This window comes from Barbus barbus (genome assembly GCF_936440315.1).
Source record: "Barbus barbus genome assembly, chromosome: 47".
In the NCBI taxonomy this organism is placed as follows: Eukaryota; Metazoa; Chordata; class Actinopteri; order Cypriniformes; family Cyprinidae; genus Barbus; species Barbus barbus.
In genome coordinates this window covers 2,839,950-2,860,242 of record NC_136725.1, presented here as the reverse complement: position 1 = coordinate 2,860,242, position 20,293 = coordinate 2,839,950, and the positions used below count along the sequence as shown (strand labels likewise).

At 40.8% G+C, this 20,293-nt stretch overlaps 2 protein-coding genes across 2 annotated transcripts in view; both read left to right on the top strand.

Moving 5' to 3' along the window:
• LOC306866101 (tyrosine-protein kinase transmembrane receptor ROR2-like) overlaps positions 1-15,244 on the top strand; it is an 80,494-nt gene extending 65,250 nt beyond the window's left edge. Inside the window, exons 4-9 of the mRNA XM_079411113.1 lie at positions 1,377-1,407; positions 8,268-8,389; positions 9,647-9,949; positions 10,232-10,489; positions 10,595-10,800; positions 11,653-15,244. Of these exons, the coding sequence (XP_079267239.1) occupies positions 1,377-1,407; positions 8,268-8,389; positions 9,647-9,949; positions 10,232-10,489; positions 10,595-10,800; positions 11,653-13,080 (2,348 nt within the window). The 3' untranslated portion in view covers positions 13,081-15,244. The remainder of the gene's footprint in view (positions 1-1,376; positions 1,408-8,267; positions 8,390-9,646; positions 9,950-10,231; positions 10,490-10,594; positions 10,801-11,652) is intronic.
• Positions 15,245-16,263: 1,019 nt separating this feature from the next.
• On the top strand, positions 16,264-20,120 carry LOC306865584 (nuclear factor interleukin-3-regulated protein-like). The gene is made up of 2 exons (XM_079410286.1): positions 16,264-16,407; positions 18,338-20,120. Exon 2 carries the CDS (start codon positions 18,457-18,459, stop codon positions 19,855-19,857), a length of 1,401 nt encoding a protein of 466 aa, XP_079266412.1. The 5' UTR covers positions 16,264-16,407; positions 18,338-18,456; the 3' UTR covers positions 19,858-20,120.
• The last annotated feature ends 173 nt before the right edge of the window (positions 20,121-20,293 follow it).

Below are 20,293 nucleotides of genomic sequence, written 5' to 3'. Positions count from 1 at the left end.
AAACATCTGAAAATACACCTACAAGCCACTTGTGTTCTTCTGTGCCACCTCTGTAGTACACATTTATTCCTTAAATACTGATTTCATTTGATTGGTATCTTATTCTACTTGTTTTTATTCTGTTGTTTTAATTAGAAATGATAAAAAGCTTATATATTTTTTTGAATTTGACAAAATATAACATACTTTTAATAAAGTTAGAAAAATGCCATTACAAAGGTAAAAACTAAATTCCCTGTAAATCACTTTAAGGAGTCCAATATCACCTCGTAATGGGAAGGTTCATTTTTGATCAGAATTTTTTTATTATTGATTTGACGCACTCCTAAAAAGAAAAGCGTAGAGCCCTGATTGTATATAAAATTGCGGGCATCAGGAATTACGCCTGGCATTGAAACTGCTTTTGAATTTAAGTTAAAACTTTTGAAAAATTTCTGTCATCGGCAGATTGATTTTAAGTAGGGGGAAAAAATCGATTTAAATCGTAAATCGGATTTTTTGTAAAAAAATCTGGGATTTTTTTTTGGGCGATATCGCCAAGCCCTATATTAAAATCACATTGACTTACAGCTTGAGCATATTTAATTCTTCAACTTTGTAGGCCTGTCTTGAAAGCTTTATACACGGTCATTTAAAAATCAAATTCTCTACGGGTAAAACGAATGGGATTTTTACTTCCAGTACCCTGCTGTTGCACTCCATGGGAAGACGGCACAAACTTCTGTCAGGCCAGAGATTTGTTGGCCAAGTTTGTGCTTTTAATGCATAGTTATTTTTGGAAATGATTGCCGTCACATGAAACCCAGCTCAATTAAATATACCTGTGTGGCATCCCAATATAAACTCCTCTCAGACTTTGTTGCTCACATCAGGGACTACAATCAATGCGTTCTCTTTCTGTCATAGCTCTAGTGTTTTCTTTCCTGTTCGCCTATTTTGGCTTGTTTGAGGTGTCCATTGATTTACAGATGGACTAAAGCAGCAGTGTTTTACAACCATATGTGCCAAATCTCACCCTGGCATCTCTGAGATTTATAGGAAAGCAGCGGCATAAATCTCAGTGTTCCTGCATTAGGACTCTACTTAAGAAACAACTTCCCACTGTTTCCTTCTGGGGGGAAAAAAATCCCTTTTATGTGTGTGCGGTAAATTCTCCACAAGGAGCGTGTCTGATGTGAAATACATTATGCTTTTGACAGGTTTAGGAGCTTGCTTGCGCCGTGCGTCCTGCTCCTCTGAAAAGTCATCTTGGCTTAATAACATTGCAGCTTCCCTTGAACTGAAACGGCAAATTAGGGTTTGTGAAAACAGCTGCTCCCGAAGGGAAGATCACGTTAAGATGCTTGTCTGTAATTCCTCCTATCTGTGTTTTACAGGACAGTCCCCGGCCCATGGTGGAGAAGACTCGTAAGTACTGCTTTTGTCCGTTTGTTTTCTGCTGTTTGTTTCTGTATAAATGTTTCATCATTTCCACACAGTAAATAGTTTATTTGAACAGTGAGAGACAGAATAACAAAAAATCCAGAAAAACTCATTTCATAAGTTATAAATTGATTTGCATTTTAATGAGTGAAATAAGTATTTGATCCCCTATCGATCAGCAAGATTTCTGGCTCCCATGTGTCTCTTATACAGGTAAGGAGCTGAGATTAGGAGCACTCTCTTAAAGGGAGTCTCGGTTTGTTACCTGTATAAAAGACATCTGTCCACAGAAGCAATCAATCAGTCAGATTCCTAACTCTCCACCACGGCCAAGAGCAAAGAGCTGTCCAAGGATGTCTGGGACAAGATTGTGGACCTACACAAGGCTGGAATGAGCTACAAGACCATCTCCAAGCAGCTTGGTGAGAAGGTGACAACAGTTGCTGCGATTTATGGAAATCGGAAAATGGAAGAAGCACAAAATAACGGCCAATCTCCCTCAGACTGGGGCTCCATGCAAGATCTCACCTCGTGGAGTTTCAGTGATCATGAGACGGTGAAGAATCAGCCCAGAACTACACGGGAGGATCTTGTCAATGATCTCAAGGAAGCTGGGACCATAGTCACCAAGAAAACAATTGGTAACACTACGCCGTGAAGAACTGAAATCCTGCAGCGCCCGCAAGGTCCCCCTGCTCCAGAAAGCACATGTACAGGCCTGTCTGAAGTTTGCCAATGATTCAGAGGAGAACTGGGGTCAGATGAGACCAAAATACAGCTCTTTGGCATCAACTCAACTCACCGTGTTTGGAGGAGGAGGAAAGCTGCCTATGACCCGAAGAATACCATCCCCACCGTCAAACATGGAGGTGGAAACATTATGCTTTGGGGGTGTTTTTCTGCTAAGGGGACAGGACAACTGCACCGCATCAAAGGGACGATGTACAGGGCCATGTACTGTCAGAGCCAGGGCATTGAAAATGGGTCGTGGATGGGTATTCCAGCATGACAATGACCCAAAACACACGGCCAAGGCAACAAAGGAGTGGCTCAAGAAGCACATTAAAGTCCTGGAGTGGCCTAACCAGTCTCCAGACCTTAATCCCATAGAAAATCTGTGGAGGGAGCTGAAGGGTTGAGTTTCCAAACGTCAGCCTCGAATCCTTAATGACTTGGAGAGGATCTGCAAAGAGGAGTGGGACAAAATCCCTCCTGAGATGTGTGCAAACCTGCTGGCCAACTACAAGAAACGTCTGACCTCTGTGATTGCCAACAAGGGATTTGCCACCAAGTACTAAGTCATGTTTTGCAAAGGGATCAAATACTTATTTGACTCATTAAAATGCAAATCAATTTATACCTTTTTTGAAATGAGTTTTTCCGGATTCTTTTGTGTTCTGTCTCACTGTTCAAATAAACTTACCATTCAAATTACAGACTGATAATTTCTTTGTCAGTGGGCAAACGTACAAAATCATCAGGGTATCAAAAAAAAAAATTCCCCACTGTATAACCTGATTTGTGGAAATAAAACAGGACCTGCTTTTCCAAAAAAGAACAAAAACACACATGTATCCTGGCTTGAAGCAGTATATCCGACTTAAGTTTCTTAAGAGCCAAAGAGAGGGCTGGCAAGCATCTTCAGTTGGGGAAGTTTTGTGGCAGGTCCTAGTGTTTCCTTTTCCAGGTTAAATAAATGGTAGTAATGTCTGTGGGGGTGTTTTCAGCGCAGTGTTCATGTTAATAGGATTTAGCCTTCATTCCTGCATGACATACTGTAGAACAGTGCTATAATGGTGCGGTCACATTTCTATTGTATGGCAAATTTTTGTGGCTGGATCCAGTCTTTTCAACAAGAAATGACAAAATCCAGAAATATGTGTGAGGGTGAAAGATTGGTTGACTGCATTGACCGACAGAAAGCTGTTTGGTTTTTAATGACTTCTGTGCGAGCTGTGCTACATATATCGCTAGACTATTAACAATGAACTTTTTCCCTGTGAAGTTTTGCCAGAATCTTGCTAATGTGACCGCATCTAAAGTGAAGTTCAGTAAATGGAGTTGGACATTAATGAGCTCCAGGAACACTAAAAAAATACATAAGTAGTCCAACACGTATGTGTCAAGTCTTCAGAAAGAACAGGAGTAAAAGAATATTGAATGTGTTGTTTGTTAATGCATGTAAATTTTTTGGAGCTGTATAGTATCTGTCCCTAGTGATGTGACGTTCGACACTGAGGCTTCGGCTACTGGAGCTTGATCCATTTTGCCATAACCACGTGATCGGTGACGTCCGAAGCTTCGTTTTCGCACACAACCACGTGACTGCTTCGTATTCAGAGTCAAATAACGTGAACCCCTTGCACAGGTTTCAAGTGTCATTCACTTCAAGAATAAATCATAATACGAATAGATATGTACATGTGTAGTTTTGTGCATGCTCATTTTGTAGTAATCCCTGCTTCACAAGCACTTCAATTTAATAATTATATTATACTATAAAATGAATCATTTATCAACTTAACAATATTCTTCAATTTATAAAGACATGAAATTACCACTGATAACCAGTAGATGGACACAGAGGAGCACTTATTTGCTAATTAGTCATTTCCGCTTTTTTCAAATGTGTTCGTTTTAAATGTTTTTTTTTTTTTTTTTTTAATTTGATCAAATGTAAAAAAAAAAAAAAAAATTGTCCCTTTCTGTTTTTGTGATTTTGTGTCCTTAAGCATGAAGTACATATTGCAGGAAAGTCTCATGTAAAACAAACTTTTTCAAATAATGAATGAAATTAGCAAGTTAGCAACGCTTCCTTTATAATCACTGGAGCTGTCGGTCAGTTCAGTGCGAAAACTCCCATTTTAATCATTGAATCTGACTAAACTTCTCAATGAATCTTATTTACATCGTGTCTCTGCTTTGTTATAATGAGAGGATTTGCATGCATGTACAACTTGCGCTAAAAACTCATTCAGCGTTTTGATACTAAGCAGATTGTCATTGTTTTCAATAGAAATGCCTGTGATTGGCTACAATTCTCAACGCTGCAAAATCACATAGGCACAATTACTGCACCGTTGAACTCGTTGCACGAATCATAGCTGTAATTTGCTTGCTTTTCTCTTTTATTAAACAGTTACCAATTATGTTAGACAAAGTAAATAAAATGATACTACTTAGCATTGACCTGACCAGGCAGTCGCCACACAACTGATGCCCCTGAGCACAAGAGACAAACTGCTAAACTCTTACGGGTTTGGAAGCACATGAGAGCGATTAAGACCCTGTTTACAGCTGTATTAACATGCATTTCAGATGAGTCTTCTGTCATCACTTGTCTTCAAACAGTGTTACACATCTTATTGAAAAGATTGAGTCTCTTATATAAGAGATTGAAAAGGATAAGGAAGGCAGCTGGGATTTCTACCAAAATCTGTGTTTTGGTTCAAAACAGTGAAGTTAAATCGCTTGTTGTGGTGCGCTTTCTCAACACGTCCCAGAATGCATGAGCATTTATGCTACACGTGGGATGTAGTCTCAGGTACCTTGTGTTATTTTAGTGATCTGATCACACCTGTATTTATCACTCACTGCAAAAAAAAATGCATGTTGATTTTTGGGTGGAGAAGTAGTCCTGTTTCCGCTGGGTATGAGATGAGCTCTGCAGCCAGATGTGTGGGCCTTCAGCAGGCACAAGCATTTTGGTGGTAAAATTTACAGTGTTTGTCTTCCTTCAGTTCCTAGTACTGCATGTGTACCTCTCAGCTAGTGTTCAGCGCTTAGATCCACACCCTAGAGGTTCAGCAAACGCCTTGATATTAACCTCCATGTTGACTTCTCTTCCTGCACTGACTGGTTCAAAACAGATGTTTTTATCAGGAATACAACATCTGTCCAACTGTTAAACGCGTAAAAATGATTCCTGGCTTTATTTAAATGTAAGGAGAACATACCATGTTGTGCTAGAAGATGCTTTTCCCTTGTGCAGTGCACAATTTCTTTGAAGTTATATCGTCTTAGAGCTCTCTGCATGAATGACGGTCCCAGACTGCATTTGTTCTGTGGGATAATTACAGAAAGCTGTTATCCAAGTAGAAGAGCATCGAGAAGCTCTAAGACCACATGTACACACATTTGATAATGGCAGAGTATTGTTTTTCTCTGCATAAATGGTTGCAGATGAGCATGAGAAACACACATCTCCAGTCGTGTTGTTTACAGCTTGACAGCCTCATTGTCTTTCACACTGATGCGTGTATGAATGTTCAATGTTGTTCAAGCTTTTCTTTAAAGGGCAAACTTTTATGCAAAACGAATATCCAGTTCTTGTAAACTTTGCACTGCTTATAGCCATCAGGGAAAGAATGCTTTGCATTTATTTTATGCAATATTTTCAACGAAAAAGTAGGAAATAAATCTGAATCTTGTTAGGCTCGAGTCGTCAAACATTAGCTTGAGAGAAAATTCCTTGCTCAATCCAAACTGCAGTGAAATTGTAACCATATGTGATATCGAGGCTGGCCGTAGCAGAAGTTTAGGGCATTGATGGTTACGCTGGCAAAATGCCACAGTTAGGAGCCAAATCAAACGTGAATAGTGCAAAATTCCTTCTGAGAGCAGTTATTTTAGCACAGCTTCACGCTACATCTATTCACAGCTTTCACCACAGGAGTGCGATCTATAAGTGTTTGAAAAGCACTGATTGGGGATCTACTAAATCGTCAAACCCAAAGGCTGAATATGATTTGCTGCAGGCTCTGGACAGACATGTTTCCTGTGCTGTTTGCTTCTGATCATGTTACACATGGCTGAGGGTAGGACACTTTCAGAAATGATGTTTGTACTTCAGGTTTTAACCACTGCACGAGTGGAACTTCTTTGGAAACTTAGTTTTATATTGTTACTTTTGATGATAAACACAGGAAATTTTTTCAGGAAATTCAAAAAATAAATGCAATTTTGGCAACCTTTGATGTGGTGTGACATAATCACTGTATAAACCCCCCAGTTCAAAGGCAGCACGATCATCACTATCTCTTTACTACTAGTTTTAACGCAAAATAAACATGAACGAACATCTCATGCCTCACTCGATCAGTGTTTCAGCCGCGGAAAGACGTCAAAATAAAATATCACGTAGCGTTTCATTTACCTCCGGCATGTCATCGGTGTCCACAGCTCGTTAGTTCGTGAGAGAAATCAAGTCTACACATGCGTACCGAACCGAAAGACCCCTAACGGAAAAGTGTATCTTGTATCTTCGCGCTTGTGAGAAAAATATTAATTATACATACAATAACATTCAAAGAGTTTGTGGAGAGTAGCCTTTCTTTTAAGAAACACTTTTATCCAACAAGGATGCACTAAACTGATAAAGACTGACTAAGGACTTTTGCGTTGCACATAATTCAGTTGTTCTGTAAAACTTTCAATTCATCAGAATCCTGGGGGAAAACTGTCACAGTTTCCACAAAAATATTAAGCAAATCAGCATATTAGAATATTAGGATAATGTGAGACTGAAGACTGGTGTAATTATGCTGAAAATACAGCTTTATTCAACAGAAAACAGTTATTTTAAATTGTAGTAATAATTCACAATACTGTATTTTTGATCAAATAAATGCAGCCTTGGTGAACACAAGCAACTTCTTTCAAATACTACAATAAAAATCCTATCTATCCCAACTTTTGAACAGTAGGTGGTGCTTACAACTCATTGCATATAAAATTATAGAGTAAAGCAGTTTGAACAGCTAGAAATAACAATACATGAGTGTTTGTGAATATTGTAAATGAATATTGCTTTGGATAACAGCGTCTGCTAATGATTAAATGTAAAGGTAAATGTTGGCCAGTATTTGTGTGTACTGTGTATTCTTATGTTTAGAGTATCTTGCTAACGTCATGCTCTTAGCTTTAACCACCAGAGTTTGCATTCGTTCCAAATCCATCGCTTACAAGGTTTCATTTCGGTCGAGATGCTGCCTTAGAAGGGAGACAGGAGACTCAGTTTGGATCAGAGCCTGACTCCGTATCGTATTTTAGCTCTGGAAATCTCTGCTGTTGTGGGTTGACGGTTCATTGTGAGACTAAAACAAATGTGTCTGTTGTGGAGACAAAAGAGAAAAAAAACTTCAAGGCATCAAGTTCAGAAGCCTTCAGAATCCAACTCCAGCCAGTTCCTGAGTCATCACATAAAGCCATTTGTGTTTGGCCAGAATAGACCACTTTTATCCAGTTGGTAACGGCGTAAACGGCAAAGATGGATATCCTGACCAGCAAATACTACAGATTTTGGTCACTTCACATTCAGATTATGATGAGAGGAATAGCAAAGCCCAAAGGTAGCGTAATAAACAACCACTGAACTTGGTCAGAAGTGCTCCAATCATAACACTCAAACCGCAGTCCGCTGTGAATACACTTCTGTTTCGCTTTGGCTCAATGTGAGCACCTAGATTTCATGACTCGGTGAACAAGAGGTCATGAGATGCATAGAGACTCATGTTCATTAATGTGGTCTCTTTGCTGAAGCCAGCAGGATATTCGTTTAACATTAGCATTAGAACGCTTGGTCAGTCTAGATGGCAATACCCTACACAACTCACATCCTTGAAAAATGATTAACAAGTTCAAATTATGACACACTAAATATCATACAAAATTAGCAGTGAAAGGTCATAAACACATGTTTGATGTTAGAAACTCAGAATTGTTGTCCTCCTTGGGCCTGACTGTACAGTGTACCGCTTTAGGCAATTTGACTCACTTAATATCAGCTCTGTGTGTCTTTCAGTAAAGTTATCATCTTGTTCATCACTGTTATTTTCTTTTCTCAGAACGCACGAGAAGGGCTTCTGCCAGCCGTACCGTGGCATTGCGTGCGCTCGCTTCATAGGGAACAGGAGCATCTATGTGGAGTCTCTGCAGATGCAGGGAGAAAGTGAAAACCGCATCACTGGTGAGCACTGCTGTCCAGAAACCACTGCTGGGAACATCAGCACATACACACTGTATACACTCTTAAAATAAAGGTGCTTCACGATGCCACAGAAGAACCTTTTTGTCTAAATGGTTCCAAAAAGAACCTTTAACATCTGAAGAACCTTTGTTTCACAAAATCTTCTTTGAAAGAAGGTTCTTCAGATTATAAAAAGGTAAGAAAGAGATGGTTCTTTAAAGAGCCTTTGACTGAACGGTTCTTCTATGGCATCGCTTGAAGAAAATTCAATTCAAGTTTATTTGTATAGCGCTTTTCACGATAATCGTTGCAAAGTAGCTTTACAGAAAATGTTAAATTTCTACATTATATTTATGAGTAGGTTATTAGTGACTATGGCAGAAATGTACAGTAAAAATCATGCAGTTAGTTACAAATTACATAATCAAACAGACCGTGAACACAATTAACTGCAATGATTATATGTTGCGATTTAAACTTATAGCTAAATTTGGTAGTTTTGTATGTTGTTCCAGGGTTAACATCATCCAAAAGTTTGGAATAAGCTGTATTTTCAAAGCTTATTAAATGTTAAAGATAATGGCTTTCAATTATACTGTAATGATGAATAACTATAATTAATGGCTAAAACTGCATTTAATAGATGCCATTTTTATATTTTATATTTTGATCAATTTAATGCATTCTTGAAAACACATTTTCAGTATTTATGACAATATGAAATATGAAAAACCCCAAATCAGGATCATGTGATGCTGAAGACTGGAGTAATGATGCTGAAAATTCTATTTTACCTCACATTTTCAAATATTTCAACATTAAAAACAGTTATTTTACATTGTAATAATATATCACAATATTACTTTTTGGCTGTTGTTTTTATTAAGTAAATACAGCCTTCGTGAGTTTAAAAGACTTCTTTCAAAACATTCAAATTATTCCAGGTACACAAGGCTCCAAAAGGGGATTTTTTTCAGGGTGATGCCATGCATAGAAGAACCATTCTGGATTCCCCAAACAACCTTTTAGTGAACAGTTCTTAAAATAGCGAAAAACATTTAAACAACATTCAAAATAACCATTTTTCCACAAAAAAAAACAGTTGTGCATCGAAACATTTCCTTGAATGTTAAAGGTTCTTCATGGAACCATCAATGCCTGTAAAGAACCTTTTATTTAAAGAGTGTGGTGTATTATGATCATAGACACACCATATATTCAGCTGTTATCATTATTTTTCATTGTGTTTTTCTCCAGCGGCCTTTACGATGATCGGCACCTCAACCCAGCTATCAGACCAGTGCTCTGAATTTGCCATCCCGTCCTTCTGCTATTACGTCTTCCCGTTGTGCGAGGAGGGCACCAGAGGGCCATGGCGGCGCCAGCTCTGCCGCGACGAGTGCGAGGCTTTGGAGAACGACTTGTGCAATGCGGAGTACACAATCGCACGCTCCAACCCTCTCATCCTCATGCAGCTGGAGCTGCCCGCATGCAACCTGCTTCCTCACCCCGGCTCGCCAGAAGCTGCCAGCTGCATTCGCATCGACCTGCCACCGCAATGTAAGTTAACTTGACTGAACTCGAAACCATAAAATGGGATTTAGAGCCAAGGAAGACCCATGGGCGGGTTTAATAAGCATGAAATCCAATGTAATTGGCTCCCGAACACCCTCAATGAGCAGTTAAAGCGAGAGGGCCCTCTTGTGGTGCATCTAAAATGACTTGATGTTGCATTACGATGAATGATTGTCTACAACTCATACTCACAAATGAATATTTCACTTACTCTATTTTTATTTCAAGTTTTGAGAGAAAACACCTAATTTTCCATCCTTGTTAAAGATTCACCCCCAAATCACAGCTGTTACAACGGAAGTGGCGCCAACTACAAAGGCACGGTCAGTTTCACGAAATCAGGCTACCAGTGCCAGCCGTGGAGCGCACAGTATCCACACAGTCATCACCTGACACCTGTTGAGTACCCTGAGCTCAGAGGAGGCCACAATTTCTGCAGGAACCCTGGAGGGCAAATGGAGAGCCCTTGGTGTTTCACTTTGGACCCTAATGTTAGAGTGGACGTCTGTGACATTCAGCCCTGCAGTGAGTAGAACAGCTTTATGACCCTCATGATGGGCAGGGAAATAATTTGTGTTTTTTTTTTTTTTTTTTTTTGGTGTTTCTAAATTCTTTAATTTTTTTCCCCAGAGCCTCCAGAGAAGATGAAGAAGGAGATCCTGTACATCCTAATCCCCAGTATAGCCACCCCTCTTATTATTGCTTGTTTATTCTTCTTTATCTGCATGTGCCGTAACAAACAGAAGGAGTCTGCTGACACCCCCACTCGCCGACAACTCACTGCCTTACCGAGTCAAGAAATGGAGCTGCCTCTACTTAACCAGCACAAGCATCAGGTAATCCTCCGTCACTTTAGCTTTTGAATTTCATTTGAAGTTGCATTCTAAAGCATTTATTACCATGTTACTACTACATTATCCTTGTTTAGTAATGAAAACATTGAGAAATTTGTTGAAATTGTGATGCAAGAAAAAAATCCATGAATTATTTTATGAAGTTTGAGAATATATAATCAGAGTCTGCAGTATTCAGTGAATTAAAACGATTTAATGTATTTATTTAATAATTTAATTCATTTGTAATTACAAGTTGACTGCTCAAAAATAGTCAAAATTTATTAATTTTCTAACACATCAATATTACTCTTAAATGTTTTCAAAGAAAATATATTCATTTTATTCATTCATTTAATCACCTTAAGAAGAAAAATGTGTTTTTCTTTCTGCCGTGGTTCATTAATAGGTGTGCACATTCATGTTTATCAACAAAATCCAGTTCCAAACGTGTGTGAGATTGGAATAAGACTAAATACGTTACTGAACTGTTTTTGAGACAAATGCAAAAAAAAAAAAAAAAAAAGGCTGCATAACATCACATGTAAAACCTCATTTCCAAATGTACTCAAACGCAAAAGGTGCACATTTTTATCAAATGTTGTATCTCTTAAAAACATTTTTTTTAAATGTTGTGTAATACTTGTTGATCATTTGCAATGTTTGGTTTCCTTACGAAGAACTATGCATTTTTAGAAGTTATTAATCTCTTAAAATGAACCTTGATGTATCATTATGATTAGTGAGCTAATGCCTATTAAGTTTTGTCATCATATCCGATGTGTAACTGCACATTTTGCCTCTTCAATTGAGCACAAGCAGGCTTGATGATGGCTTATTGTCTTTAATTTCTAGGCAAAGCTACGAGAACTCAACCTGTCTGCAGTCCGGTTCATGGAAGAGCTCGGAGAGGACCGTTTTGGAAAAGTCTACAAAGGTCACCTCTACGGTACGGCTCCAGGTGAACAGACACAGGTGGTGGCTATAAAGACGGTCAAAGATAAGGACGAGGGACCTCTACGGGAAGAATTTTGCCACGAGGCCATGCTCCGATCCCGTCTACAGCACCCCAACATCGTCTGCCTTTTGGGTGTGATAACGAAAGAACAGCCCATGAGCATGATCTTCAGCTATTCGTGCCACGGTGACCTCCACGAGTTCCTGGTCATGCGATCTCCTCACTCGGACGTCGGCAGCTCTGATGACGACAAAACCGTCAAATCCACTCTGGAACAGGCAGACTTCCTCCACATCGTCACACAGATAGCAGCCGGGATGGAGTATCTTTCCAGCCACCACGTGGTACACAAGGATCTGGCTGCTCGTAACATTCTGGTTTGCGATAAACTCAACGTGAAGATCCTGGACCTTGGGTTGTTCAGAGAGGTCTACTCAGCCGACTACTACAAGCTGATGGGAACCAGTCCCTTCCCAATCCGTTGGATGTCCCCGGAAGCCATATTGTACGGGAAGTTCTCCACCGATTCAGACATCTGGTCCTATGGCCTGGTGCTATGGGAGATATTCAGCTACGGCCTCCAGCCGTACTGCGGCTATTCCAACCAGGATGTGATTGAGATGGTTCGCAACAGACAAGTCCTTTCCTGCCCAGATGACTGTCCAGCCTGGATTTACACACTGATGCTAGAGTGCTGGAATGAGTTCCCCGCAAGAAGGCCGAGATTCAAAGACATTCATGCCCGGTTGCGCACCTGGGAGAGCTTGTCCAACTACAACAGCTCGGCGCAGACCTCAGGAGTGAGCAACACCACTCAAACCAGCTCCCTCGGCACAAGCCCCATCAGCAACATCAGCAATGCTCGCTACGTTAGTCCCAAAAAGTCTTCCCCGTTTCCCCAGCCTCAGTTTGTGTCCATGAAGGGCCAGATGCGCCCAATGGTGCCACCCCAGCTCTACATCCCAGTCAACGGCTACCAGCCAATGCCGGCTTATCCGTACATGCAGAACTTCTACTCCATGCAGATCCCAATGCAGATGCCTCCACAGCAGCTGCACCCACAGTTGGTCGCCAAGGCTGGATCGCACCACAGCGGCAGCGGATCCACCAGCACCGGCTATGTGACCACGGCACCCTCCAACGGATCTGGCACGGAGAAGGCGGCCCTTATAAATGAAGACCTGAAGGCGGCGGAGGAGGATTTCGCTGACGGAGCCTCTCAAAGTGGCCTGCACAACGAGGACCTTTCTGTTCCAGAGACAGAGCTCCTGGGGGACAATGACAGCCCACAGACCAAGGACAATGAAATCAACTTGGAAGCGTAGATGATCTTTTAGATTGGTTAGATGAGAAGAATCATTTTCTGAAGTTTTTCACAGTTGTACAGGTTTAAAAAGTGAAGGGAAACCAGTGAATGACACATGGACGTAGTGTTATTTATGGGGTTTTTGTTTTATCAGCAGCCAGATGCTGTTGGAGATATTTTTATAAGAAATGTCAGCTTCACCCATGAGCTGCAATTTTTGTAGTCTATGATGAAGAATCGAGCTTTCAGCCCTTCTGCTTTGGGGTCGGTAGCAGATGATACAGCGGAGGACATCTTGTGGGTTTAGTTGTTTTAATCTAATTGTTGCAAAGCTATTCAGAAGAATGCATGTTCTTACTGTTGCTGTGCAACATGAAACATCATTTCAAGCATGTTGTGGGAACCATTCATTACTGTAACCTCTTCTCAGTCGGTGGTGCCATTTGAGAATAAGTCATTACAGGATTAAATGTATTTCTTGCTTGATGGCTTTGGTAAATGATATGCATGATGAAACCTCATCATGGATCACAATGTGGATGTGCAGAGACATGGATGCTGACCCAAAGACATCTATGTCCTTTTTTTAGAACTTGCTTTTATAAAACTCCTATTGAATTCCTGTTGTAAAGATTTGTAATTTATGCCATTTGATTCTCTTGAAGATTTGTAACTGGTTTGTAATGTTCTTTTTCTTATTTTGTTTAGCCTGTAGTATTATTTTAAAGAAAATTGCTTTCTACGCAGATGCTATTAACAAACATTAACCATATATTTTGTTCATCCAGGCACGTGGAGAATCCAATAAAGTAATACATAATGTGATATTACTTGTGGGGTTTCCTCGACTTGTATACAATCTAGACATTGGGAAAGCATTACTGAGTAAGTGATGTGTGCTGGTTCATGTTAACCAATGACTGTAAAGTAGGTGTTCTTATTTCCCAAGAAAGGCGGGACCAAAGTAATAACTGATATATTCTCCACTTTTGGCAGACAAACTGCAAATAATTTACACTTGCATACAGAACTGATGCTTATGCAGTGATACACGTTTGCCTGCCGAGATGTCAACAGGTGCTTGTTGCTCCACGCGTGATGAACTGGCTTGCATCAGCAGTTTACGGAGTGCCTACCAGTTTCACGCGGCGCCCAGCCTCCGCGCAAACAGCGCGACGCGACGGAAAAGGCAGTTTACGCCCGATGAGCAGAAAGACAGTAATTACTGGCTCAAACGGACTCGTAATAACGAAGCTGCGAAGAGGTCTCGCCAGCGCAAGAGGATGGAGGAACAACATCTGGAGTCGCGCGCCGTCGCGCTTCAGCGAGAGAATGACAAATTAAAGGCTGCGCTCTCTGCAGTCCATCACCACAGCACGGCTCAAAGTAACCCGATGGATGCTGCTTTTGGGTTCCCTCTTGGACTGCCAAATGACTGTTATCCGCGCAGTTTTGCCGTTCCTACAACGGTGTTACCACTGCGCAGTCTGCCTCATTGCCCATTTTCTGGTTGTTGCGGAACAATATGTCCTGAAACAAATCCTTTTCGCTCGGTTTTCGATTTGGCATCATACCCTGTGCTGAAAAACTCTGCCAATAATACTACTACGAAATCCCCGCGCATCAGTTCATTGGATGGTTACCATCCAATGGGCAGGTACAGTCATGGAACCAATGCATGCACCAGCGGAGTGTATGTGAGGAACAGAGATTTTGCGAATGGAAATGACTCTGCTCAAACGATGCACGAGCTGCCGGAGGACAGAAACCCATTGGCCAAGCTGTCGCGCTGTTATAATCCCAAAACATCGTCTTCTGATACGGTGCAGAATTACGCGTGGCAGCCTGGACCGATCGGGGGTGAAATGCAAACAAATGCAGCGGAACGAACTCGTCAACAGCAAGCGACCACACAGTCCGTCCTGCTGCCGCACAAACTGCGCTACAAAGTTGGTAACACAAGGTTTGCGTCCACGAGCTTTCCATCTTAATGGGAACCAAGAAAGGCAGACGAGGCGTTCATGCTACTTTTTTTTTCATTACAGTTGTGTTACTGTCTGTCATGAAAAGATTGTAATTTTTATTGCATTTGTTTAATTGCTCACATTTAAGTAAAAAATCACTTACCTTGCACTGTGAATCTGTAGTTGTAATACCTCTTAAATAAAAGGTATTGTTTCTGCACAAGTGAGTGATTTGTGTTATGCATTGAACATTTTTCTTGATTGCATGATCAACATAACATCTTACTTTCAAAATGCATATGAAATGTTATAAAGGAAAAAATCGATGTTTATTGGTTTAATATTGTGTTGGGTTGTTTCTAAATGTGCACTTGAACGAATGCCAGCGCATTTGAACCGTTTCTTTTTCCACTGGATGGCGCACTCATACACCTCTTATTTAATGTAGGTCATCTTGGGCGCCACGTTGCGCAACTCCTTTAGTTTTAGGTTACATCACATCCACCTGTTACATCACATCAACCATTAGACAACTATACATTAGATGTTACATGTTGACAATTTCATAACACACGCATATGAACTAGTTTTAGTTGTTGGAGAAAAGCTTACGGCTGTCATTGATGCTGAGAAAATCACAAATGTCGTTTAAACTAGGTAATGATGCATAACGCCATGTATGCAAGTCTTTGAAAAGGATCATTCTGCTGTAAACATTTCCTTGTTTCTTTGAATAACACAAGGTGGCTTAATTTCTTTCTAACAGATGTGTCTCTTGATATTTTGGTACCAGCTGCATGCACGTCATCCAAATTTGAAGTCATTAAAATTAGACTGGTAATGGTTAGAATAATCGTATTCTGTATTAAGATTATGGCAGTTATTTTAATGATACTAGTTCTGCTACTACCTACAACATCAATATCCTAATAATGCTATTAATAAAGTAGCTATTAATGAACACCCTGTAGTCATGGTTAACATGTAGAAATTTCTGGATGGCCATAAACAAAACGCATTTAGAAAGTTTCACTGTAAGCATTTCTGATAGCCTATAAAAACATACACTATAGCCAACAAGGTTTTCTCAGACTGAGCCGTTATTGCTGATATGAAACAGATTATTAATGAGGATCTATCATTGGCTCAAATCGGAAGATGCTGTATTTGTATTGGTCGCGAGATGCGCCAGTCATGCACTCCTGGAGTGACCTACTAACACAGATCCATGAGGCAGCAGTCACTCCGGCAGGAAAACCACAGGAGAAACATAAGTATTACTTCCAGATGGGATATTATTACTGCTGATGAAACACTTTGAATGTTTTTATATGCATTATTTATCCCGGACATCCATCCATTTGGACCTTTGCTTATAAGAGGTAAATGCTTCCTTCTTTACGGTGAGGCTTAGATGAAACGGATAGGGCTCGTTTGGGGTGTTTCAACCGGGAGCCGGTATATGGGCTATATCAGATTAATACAGTAAGGCAACTTTCAACGTGGTCTATTTTCAATATGTGCGCCGTACTTATTTTTCGCTCAATGCAGACATGTTTTAGTGTTTAACCTAAACGCTTATGGATTATTGTTACTTATACAGTGCCATATTTTTGTACAGCACATTACTTGTATGATATTTTTATAAATCAAAACATAATACGGGCATTGGGAGAAGGGGTGGCACAGTGTGGGGTGAATCAGGCTCTCAGGTCAATACATGATGAATGCAATTTAATACAATTTAACATAAAAAGATATTAAATAAAGATCTGTGTTGCATTCGTACTGAATTTTGCCGTTGCTTTAATAGTAGGCTAAATGTTAATAATACATACACGAAATTGTTTCTCTCCGTTCAAAAGCGGACGCTTGTTTGCATTTATTGTGTAACTGTGACTGATCATCTTAAAGTCCTTGCACAATAACGTAAGCTGGGACACTTCTGACAAAAAGACTGCAACGGCAGAGCTGTTGTTTAGTGCCCTGCGATAGCTGTTGTTTATTCGGAGCATCTGTAAAAGCCGATCTTTAATGTATCGCTAAGGTATGTTTCACGCGCACAGATCAGACTGTCCTGAATGTCTGTGTCGGGATGGGGTGATGCATTAAAGGCCTGTCAAATAACAGCACAGCTGTGTATACGCCTTTGCACTGGAGGTAGCATTTAAAAACCCGAACTGATCACTTCACGCCAACCAACATTGTTGTAGCCATATTTTTATTATTCCTTGGAGACGCAGCCATGGTTGAATCCAAAACCATTAACACTCACGCATGTAGTCTCTGTTTCACTTTAAAAAATAATGTGTTGGCATGAGCCATTAGAGCAGAAATAATACAAGCCCTTTCCTTGATTGTCGAGTTGCGAGATGTTTCAGTCACATTTTTCTAGCGCTCTTGTATTGATGAATGTGTCTCTGTTCAGCCACGTGTGATGCTGGCTGGTGGCATTCCTTTGTTCCCTGCGCTCTAGTCTGCGCCTTTACTGGAGCCTAAGTTCAAGCCTGGCTGTGTTTACAATCTGTTAATAGTGTTGTGATCAGCGCACTGATAAGTTACTACAGAAAACTTAAGTTTATGGCCTCAGCCAGGTTTAAATGAGGTTTGATCTGCACGTTAAAGGTCATAGTTAAGTCTTCAAATGTGTCTCCTGCAACGTTATGAACTAATACCGTACTTCTTGGAAAGGGTTGCCAGATTTGAATGTAATCAAGACCACATTATATTAGCCTATATTATGCGTTTGAAGGCGTGAGTTGGCTGTTGCATTACTTGGAGCATGCAACCCGCCTCAAAAATGGTGACATAATGGGCAGAGCATAATTTGAAGATTACTGTAGGCTACGTTTTAATAGTCACGTTTCGACTTGCGTGTCATCACAATGTAATTTTTTTTTTTAATTGCTGTCTGTCTTTTTTAAAAAAAAAAAAAAAAGAAAACTGTGCACAGTTACTTTTTTCTCTTCGCTAAAAATAATTTCCCCCAATTCCCCACCAGTGTGTTTTCTATCAGCTGTTTATGATCAGAACCGCGAATGAATCACTCTGATCCAATCGCTCAAACAGGTTTGCAAAAACATCTGAAATTGTTGGCGATTCATTCCGACAAGTTTACAGCGGTTTACAGCTAGAAAACAAAAAGATTGCTAATATTTACATACAACCAATTGTAGGAAACAAAACTTGCAAATGTCTTCTATCCTTTGTGAGCGATAAAGGAGCTCTTTAGTTATATCCATAACCGTATCAAAATATGGCAAAACTTTTTTGATTGGGGTGTCTAATGTGTCTCTGTTTCTATCTCACCAGATTCATTAAATTCTCTGGAACTGACTTCAAAAAAGAGGACACATGACTTCTATAGCACTCGGTCTACGATGAGATGTCTACTTAAAACCAGAGTCAACTAATGAGCTTATGCAATCTTGATGACCACATTGTGTAATATGCAAGCCATTAAGAAAGAGACCTCATGCACTGGGCCGTACGGTGGAGAGGATGCCCTGGTGCTGGCAGTGGCTTTGCAAGGGACAGATAGGGATCTGATTCACCACAAGCTGCCCACCTTTAAGAACAAGTCCACCACCTGTCGCAGAAAACGCGAGTTCATACCGGATGAGAAGAAAGACAACCTATATTGGGAAAGGAGGCGCAAGAACAACGAAGCAGCCAAACGTTCACGAGAAAAGCGCAGACTCAACGATATGGTTCTGGAGAACAAGCTCATGGCCCTCGGGGAAGAGAACGCATCGCTGAAAGCCGAGCTTCTGTCGCTTAAACTCAGGTTTGGCTTAGTCAGCTCAGCAGTTTACGCTCAGGAGGTGCAGAACATTTCCAGTTCCACTGCTGCACTCTATCAGGACCTTATCCCAGCCAGTCCCGCCAAGGGTTCCTACCCAAGTGAGCTCGAGCCAGCACGTTTAACCAGCAGCCACATATCAGTCATCAAGCACTCACCTCACAGCGCCTTGTCCGATGGATCCGACTCAAGTATGGTCACCCAGGGGAGCCCACTTATAAATACATCCCGGACCCCTGACAGCATCAAACAAGAACCCTTGGAAACCGGCAGATACACCAAGGACAGGGCAAGTCCATATGAACTGTACAGGAACTACCTTAGTAGCCATTTCCCTGGGAGCTACTCCCAGCCATCGCCGTTCTTGCAAATCGCCAGATCGTCTAGCAATTCACCACGAACATCTGACGGTGATGACGGGGCTGTAAGCAAGTCCTCAGATGGAGAGGATGAGCAGCAGGTCCCGAAGGGTCCGGTTCCACCCAGGGCCGATTCACAGAGTGTGATTGTGTCGACCCTCAAAGTGCCAGATGCCAGTGCCTCAGCTTTGCCCCACAAGTTGAGGATCAAAGCCCGGGCCATCCAGATCAAGGTGGAGGCTATTGATCCTGACTATGAATCATCTGGCAAGTCCTCCTTTCCCATTGACATGTCTGCAACTAGATGCTACCAAACAAGTCAGTACGTTTCACCCGAGTACATTCAGTCATCTCTAAGCCCGATGTCATTCCAGATGAGCGATGTTCAGGACTGGAGTCAGCAGCCGAAGGAATGGCACAAAGATCACCAGGAGGAACCAACTAACTGCAAACACCGGCACTGTCCAGACTCACCAAGACCTATGCCTAACCAACTCATCGCCGACCTTAAAAACAACTCGTATGCTAGCTCCGATTCTGAGAACTCGTACTTGAAACAGGGCATCGCTGATCTGTCAGCAGAAGTGGCCTCCTTGAAAAGACTGATCACTAAACAGCAAGGGTCTGTTATTGAGTCCACGAAAAGCACTACTGAAATTGACTCATTATGAAAAAGATGTTTCTCAAACTAAGTTCCCTCTATTTGCACAACGCCTGTTTTTCACTGTGTTCGCTACTGCACTGTGCGGTTGTTATGGTGTCAAAGAGCTGCACTTCATTGAGAAGAATGGTGTTTTGTGCACTTACTGTTGTAGTTTGGCGTGTCTTCTTGATGACTCCATTTGCAGCCCAAAAATTGGGCTAATGTTAATGTTAACTTCTCAATTATTGTACATTGTATGTTCTCTTTTGTTTACAATAAATGCAAGCACTGAAATACTTGAGTCTTTTCCATCTTCCTTGCTTATTTAGCAAAGTATATCAATTTTATCCAAACTTTTACAAGAATATCAACTCTTAAATATTACATATTCTGAGGAGATACCTAAAAAGGTCACACTTGCCAACTGTAGCTATAGAATATAACAACAACAGATGTAATGAAAT

What these genes read in the sequence shown, in the direction of transcription:
- LOC306865584 (XM_079410286.1), top strand. Translation starts at nt 18,457, where the DNA reads ATGACCACATTGTGTAATATGCAAGCCATTAAGAAAGAGACCTCATGC.